Below are 7681 nucleotides of genomic sequence, written 5' to 3' on the forward strand. Positions count from 1 at the left end.
AATTTTTAATTTAAAAACACCGCTCTCATCGTCGATTTGTGTACGACTTTATGAACATCTTGTATAATTTGAGTCTAAATAACAATTTAATTAAAAACTTTGAATTCAAACATGAAGTCGGTTAAAAATAAAATTCTTCAACTAATCGGGATAATAAATTGGCTTTTGTAGAATGAGTCTTTCCCTATCTGTGGTAAGTATGCATGAATATAAGTCCAGAGAATAACAAATGTGTAAGGTCGGCCATTCAGCCGCAGAGGCACGGCAGAGGTAAATCACATACGGCCGCGGTTTCAGGCGGCAACCGTTTTTGTGTAAACCCCTGACCTGGAATATCCACAATTTTTCAGTCCAGCTATCAAACTTTTTTGTAACTTGCGTTTTTAGAAAATATTAAATTTTTCTGGATTGTATCCATTGAAATGCCCTGGTTGATCCGACCGGGAATATATTCCCAGATATATTTTTTTTGATTTGAATGCTAAATTTTCAAATGACACGTTTAGACAAAGATAATCACTTACTCATAAAATCGGCGCAGTTAAATCAAAGCAAGTTCTCCAAACGCTACTTGTCTTAAAACAGACGATGCTGCATTCGATATTGTAACAATATTAGTATTCAAGATGCGCCGCAATTAGCAGACACAAACAGTAACGAGGTCCGTCGCACAAGTGCAAACAATCGAAACTTTTCTCGAATAAATTCGCGAGTTAACGACGGTGTAATATCAGTTAGGCGGCAGTTAAGTAGTTGGGCGGATGTTGCGCCTTTAATAAGTTTCGGTGCACTGGCGCCAGTGCTAAACTTGTGTCATTAACCATAGCTGCAGCGCGGTAGAGCGCGGCGGCGCTTGCGAAACGCGCGCCATGGGAAATGTTATGATTTTCTTTATGATAAAAGCTATGTCATTAGACATAGAAAATAGATGCATAATGAAAGTTGAAGTCACAGTATTTAGATTTAAGAGTGCTTTCCCTTCAAAATTCCACTCAGTATTTTATGAATTTTAAAATTGTTATTAATAACAATTAAATGTACCATCGAACTTCTAATGGCTGGCGTCCACTAGGCGGATCCGGCCGGGCCGCATCGCAACGCAAAAATACGCCGGCCTATGTTTTGTATGAAACATCGTCCATTAGCGACGGATCGGGCCGGGGCGGGCCGCAACGCATTGGCGGATATCGCTTCGCAGGCGGATTTCTGCCGGCGGTGCGCTGCGGCCCGGCCCGCCCCGACCCGTCTAGTGGACGCAGGCAGGCGGATGTAAGCGGCGAGCGTCTGTTAGATAAAATCCGCCTAGGCGATCCGCCGCGCCCCGTACAGGTGGACGCAGGAGCAAACAGCGCGTCCATTAGAGACGGCCCGTTGCGATGCGGCCCGGCCCGATCCGCCTGTAATGGACGCCTAGCATAAAACGTAAAAACTTATGACGTTACAAATTATTCACATAAGCAGATATGAGAAGGACGAGTCCGCCCGTAATGCCCGTAAAGAACCTTATATTTTCCATATTGCATTAGGTATTAAATTTAACTAAGTATGTACCTACTGTTTTAAAGAAATATTCAATTAACAATATTTTGTAAATTTCAGCTGAAGTTTAGACCTGTGCTTTATGGCCGCGAGGGCTGGCCCAGCGCGCAGCGGGCATCGCGGAGGCGAGTGCCGACTGCCGAGTGGACAAAACTATTGTTTTAAACGAATGTTAACTTTTCAATTGTGCGCCGATCCCCGCCGCTCTCCGCCTGCTAACGTGCTGCGAACCAACTTTTTAACTCGCTCTTATGAAACTTGTTTGAGATTTACGAATTCATGTTCAATTTTCTTTCACTCGAGAATTTCATTGTGTTTGAATTATCCTCTCCACCTCCTCTTGTAAAATTAAACTTTACGTGAGTTTTCAGAGTGGGATGCTCCGCATTCAGCTAAGTTTCAAACTCAAAATTGAAATTGCAACAGCTTTCTATCAGCATTCGTAATTGATAGCGCAAAACTTGAACAAAACTCAGTAAAATTAATATCGTTTCCGTGATGCAAAAGAGTCGTACTTTACTGAAGGCCTAATAGCAGTAAAAACATTATGATAGGAATATAATATAGAAAGACTGAACTATACGACTGATATTTATTCCTATATCTAGCATCCATTTTCTTGTTCTTGCGAAAGCTATCTCTTTAATACAAATTGTAGGATATAAACAAACGTCGTAGCTGGCAGACTTCCTTACTGCGAAATTCAAAACTTATTGCACAGTTATGGCCTCGTACACTTTATACTGTAATTTATTAGTGAGCATTACACGCCATGCAATATCGAACGGTCGGATATTCATAAGTGTATCTGGTTAGCTCAGATGGCTCAGACTTATGAGGTCAAAGTTCCCAGCTCAGCCGAGCAAGATTAACGTTTCCACACAATCAATGAAGATTTCAAATTAATGTACGATATTGAGATTCGAGCAGATTACCGCCATTACCGAGACATGAGGAGTTGATTTCTCGAGGGCATATGTCGCTCTGCTGCGTCTCACAACATAATAGCTAGGTACATAGGTATTGTACTAAAGTAAAATCACTTGTCACAAAAAACAATTAATTTGCAAAAGACATGGCATTTTGTATATGATCGGTCTCCGAAACGTTTTAATTAATTTGTTAATTATTGTTAGCAAAAAAATATGATTGGTTGGTCAACTTCATTAACGATGACGATATTTTTATAAGAATTTACACGTATGATCTGTTGATACTTCACCAGACATGCCAACAGCAACTTTAATTGTTCCAGTTTGCTACATTCATGCAATTAGCTCAAAAAGAAATTAAAGTTCACGTTCAAATGCTCATAAGGCACCAATCTGCATAGGTTATCTTAAAAAATAACTTTCGATGCTATAAAGTATAATGTATAAGCTTAAATTTGTAATTGAAGATAATTTTCAATATTCACTTGCTCATAATATATCTATTATTAACACTAACACAGCCTTTGCGCCAAATCGCAATATTTATAAACACGGTGGAGACAAGCTGGCCGGCGGCCAGGCTTTAACCAAATTGTTTATACAACATTGAATTTGATCATTTAATATGTGTTTAAGCTTTACAGACGAGCTAGCTAATGTAAAATGTAGCTACATTTTGACTTTAAAATTAACAAGCTTCAGAGTAACTGATTTATATTTTTATGCAATTTTTTTTCTTAATTTTTAAATTTACTTAAATTAAATAGAAAACTAGAGTAACAAAATAATATGGTCAAGTTGTTCGCAAACATTTACGTATTACCTAACACCAGGGAACGTGGACATTTGCTCCTGTTTTTCTGAGAACGCCGCAAATGGCGAGCTGCGGGCGGGCGGCGGGCGGCGGGCGGCCAGAGGGCGACTATTCACTTTCTTTACACGTATTCCACGTATAAGTTGACCTAAATGGGCAAACCTGTATCCATTTAGGTTAACTTTAAAAGATTCTAAAATTCAAGCGGTCTTCTTTGTGATATTTTTAAATACATTTTAAAATGTTACAATTGTCTACTTTCAAAGGTAAAGAAAATTTTAATTTCCGTGTAGACAATGAAAATTTCAAAAAATCTACAAGAACCTAAGATAAAATGGAGTTTTGTATAGTCAGAACATATTCACATTAAAAAACGTGTAATCCAAACGATATTTTATCCAGCATATTACCGCTAATATTCATCCTTAATTATACACTACCACACAAAGCTTTCAAACAAATCTCTACAATTTGCAAAATACTCAAGTCCACAAAAGAACAAACTAATCAATTGAAGTCCAAACAAACTATCTCGTAAAAGAGCAAAGAAAATAGGAACAGCGATTGAATAGAGCCGGATATTTACGAAGTACAGGCAGGTGCAGTCGGACAGTTTATTCGGTCTCCTGAATAAGGGCCATTAACCGGCGCGTCGATAAATCAGCAGAACAAAACATCGGCGGACTGCAGGCGAGCAAACACTCGCACTGCGACACAGCACTTTTTAAGCTGTCACTGCGTTTCCATTGTTAGTACAGTCGGCAGAAAGTGCCGGGTAGATTTGTTCCGCGCCAGCTTCGCGTATTTACTTGTTTCAGAATATTATCTTAGTTTGTGTTTACTACATAACTTTTATACAACCTCGTAGTCGTAACAGCTAATGTTGTTGTTATTTTGTTGTGAACCATTGAATTGATATTATCGATGCTCTTTGTTCACTAATTGTATTATTTCACATAATAGAATCAGCTATCGTCTTATAGGATAATGCTGCACACAAAAGATATTTTTGTATTAGAATAGTTTCTTATTGAAAAATATGAGATAGCGCAATGCATAAAATAATTCAAGAAATAGTATTATACTGTGTCAGTTTTATTTGCTGACGGTCCATTTCTCGATGTTCAAAACGACAGCTTTATAGATTTCCTAGTTCTCCGTTGCGCTGTTTATATATTTACACTTTAGCTTCGGAACTTAATGTTGCTTAAATTATTAAATGTAAATTCGAAATAATATTTATTAGAAACGTTATCTGTTCGCGCGGAAATTCTTCTTGCAATAACACACTCGTTGGAAGTACCTACAGTAAAATAAACGTTGTAAATTATTTCGAGCTAAATGGTCAGATACGTGGTCCGAGGATGTGTTAAATCTTGCTTGCAATACTAATCCTCGCCAATCCGGGAATATATTAGAGCGGTTACAACAATTAGAAATTTAAATTGCATATCTATTGCTTTGTATCTAACATTTGCAATCGATTATATAAAACAAAGTCAGGTGGTTTTCTCCGCGGTACGAAGTTCGCCGGGTCAGCTAGTAACTCAAGATTATAAATGTGTTAATAAACGTTTTTTTAAACCTATCCAACAAGAGGATGGAAGCTGGAAAGTCCGTAAGAATGCCGATTTAGAAAAACTCATGGCCGAGCCAAATATACTTGGGGAAATAAAATCACGACGCCTGCGTTGGCTCGGGCATGTAGAGCGAATGGGTGAGGAGCGAGGTCTGAAGAGAGCATACTTGGGACGTCCGTTGGGCCGACGGCCAGTTGGTCGACCCAAGTATCGCTGGCGCGATCAAGTGGAGAGGGACCTGAGTAAGCTCCAAGCCAATGACAATTGGCAAGAGACCGCTCAGGACCGGGGAAGGTGGAGAGTTCTCGTCTCGGAGGCCAAGACCCACTTCGGGGTTTCAGCGCCACAGGAGTAAGTAAGTAATATTAAAAGATAATTTTTTTATTAACTTTTATATTCTAACCCAGTTTATAACAATGATGATGATCTTAATATGGGCTTCTTTTTTATAAACTGTCTGTAAATTATGTCAATCACTAAAGGAATCTTTTTATCCGTCCTTATTGGACAAAACAGCAATATAAATATTATTTATTACGGTTAATCGCATTTGCCAGCGCCCAATCCGTCATTCGCCCAAACATAACCGCCGATAGAGCCTATTATCCGGAGATATACTCTGTACTCTGTCCCCATTTCGCCAAGATATCCAAAGTCGTAAAGAATATAAGAATCGTAAGCCCATAATGCGAAAAGTACTTAAGTGGTGTACTTAGACAAATTGAATTTTTTCGTTGAAATTAAGTCGAGAAAGTTTCCCACGAATGGTTTGTTTGTGTCTCCGTGCGAAGTCGAAGATGATCTACTGAAGTTTTCTCAATTTATTCATAGACATAACATTGTGAGCGCGAATAATGAAATATGAATTTGTAACTTGGAAACGTTTTTATTATTTCGTTAAGTGTTAGTGTCTTGGGCGCTTTCTTTAATTCTTACTTTTGGTGGCTCCTAGCTATAAGCCAAGTAAATATGCCTAGACGAGAATTGAATTTTAGTAAGTAAAAACTATTTAAGTACCTCTGTGAAGTACCTCTATAGCAATTTTAGTGAATGTAAATTGACATTTTTTACACAACAAAGATGACAATTGCAAAATGAGTAATTTACTCAAATCTAAAATTCAATTTAAGACATGCGTGTTGACCTTATGCCGTCTCAGCGGAATTTTTTTCGCCTATCTATTTTTAGCATATTTAACTTACGAATTAAATTCGCTCTACCGAAACCCCTTGTACGGAATTCCCGGTAAATTACAAAAGTACGTTGTGTACACACGTCTTTCAGATAACATTCAAATTAATGTACATAAATTAAGAACCAAATTGGAATTGCTAAATAAGGAGCAATATATCTTCAATTCGGATAATTTTCGAAGCGTGGAAGACGACACGCCCGTGCTGGTGGTCCAAGTGCACAGAGACATCCAGCGGCTGCAGTACTTAGTGCTGTCGCTGGCTCGGGTGCGGGACATAAAGGACGTCCTCGTTGTTTTCTCACACAGCTACTACGACGAAGCCATAAATCAACTCATAAGGAGCATCGACTTCTGTAAAGTGATACAGATATTCTACCCACATTCCGTTCAATTGCATCCACACAAGTTTCCAGGTGTAGATCCGAACGACTGCAACGGCAATGTCACAGAATTCTGCCAGTACCGCGACGCGCGAATAGCGGAGAAGAAGCAGCACTGGTGGTGGAAAGCGAACATTATCTTTGAGCAGTTGAAATGGTTAAGTAAATATGAAGGTCTCGTTTTATTTTTGGAGGAAGATAATTATGTGGCACCTGACTTGTTACACGTGCTACGATATATACAAAAGTCGTTCTGGTATTTTCCTCACGTAGATGTAGTGTCATTTGGAAAGCCGTATAGACGGGGCTCGAGAAGTGATCTATTAATACTAGAGCCGTGGCAGCCCCCGTTTCACGTCGGCCTGGCTTTCAACGCGAGTGTCTGGAAGCGAATCAAGTTTCAAAACGGAGATTACTGTATGTATAACGATTACAATTGGAATTATTCGCTCCTTAACATGTTCCACAAGTTTCTGAAAGGTCACGCGGATATGATCGCTTGTCAGACTCCCAGAGTGCTGTCGACGAGAGAATTCGAAAGTAAAGAGTACTTCTTGAAGAATATTAATCAGGTTGTGAAGAATGTGGAATGGTTCCCAGAGAAGATGCGGGCAGTGTATGTGTTCGGACCGAAGGGTCGCGTGCAGCCGGAGCTATCGGTGCCGCGGCGCGGCGTGGGTGGCTGGGCCGACATCCGCGACCAGATGCTGTGTCTCGATGTGCTGGCCGTCACCACCACTGAAGAGTCGCGGTTTTATGAAGAACATTATGAGCATAAATCAAATGGAAATGAAACTATAATGTAATATTGTCGTAAATATGTATTTTATAATATCAAATATTTTTGAATATTTTGTGAATAATCTGGAAAGTTATCTCAGATTAAAAACTTTTTTATCATACAGGCTACTTTTTAATTAGGATGTTCTTTTTTTTTACTAATTTTTAATAATACTTATTTGAAAGTTTTAAAGTACCTGTACATTTCGACATAATAACAAAATAATATTATAATATTAAGGTCTTACCATAAAACAATTTAAACACAGTCTTCACAGTCGTCTCACAGTCACACAACTTTAAACCAGTAATCTGTCACTTTAATAGTTGTTTAAATAGTTATGTTTGTGCACCACGATCAAATCGTGTCGATTTATGTGGTGTTTCTTCTGTATGTATGTTTATTTTTTTTCTATCAATAAATGGTTTAAAAAAAAAGTGAATTACGACAAAACCAGATT

General features: G+C 38.6%; 1 protein-coding gene across 1 annotated transcript; it reads left to right on the forward strand.

The window, feature by feature from the left end:
- Positions 1-4998: 4998 nt before the first annotated feature.
- Positions 4999-7246, forward strand: LOC149486235 (alpha-1,6-mannosyl-glycoprotein 2-beta-N-acetylglucosaminyltransferase-like). The gene is made up of 2 exons (XM_089697904.1): positions 4999-5107; positions 6150-7246. Exons 1-2 carry the CDS (start codon positions 4999-5001, stop codon positions 7244-7246), a joined length of 1206 nt encoding a protein of 401 aa, XP_089554030.1.
- Positions 7247-7681: the final 435 nt, after the last annotated feature.

Source organism: Colias philodice, chromosome 8 (assembly GCF_061535455.1).
Source record: "Colias philodice isolate Cphi_HAF_F1 chromosome 8, ilColPhil1 Martin Lab GWU primary, whole genome shotgun sequence".
Classification (NCBI taxonomy): Eukaryota; Metazoa; Arthropoda; class Insecta; order Lepidoptera; family Pieridae; genus Colias; species Colias philodice.

What these genes read in the sequence shown, in the direction of transcription:
- LOC149486235 (XM_089697904.1), top strand. Translation starts at nt 4,999, where the DNA reads ATGGGTGAGGAGCGAGGTCTGAAGAGAGCATACTTGGGACGTCCGTTG. An exon ending in TCAAGTGGAGAGGGACCTGA is followed by an intron (nt 5,108 to 6,149) that starts GTAAGCTCCAAG and finishes CACGTCTTTCAG; the next exon opens with ATAACATTCAAATTAATGTA.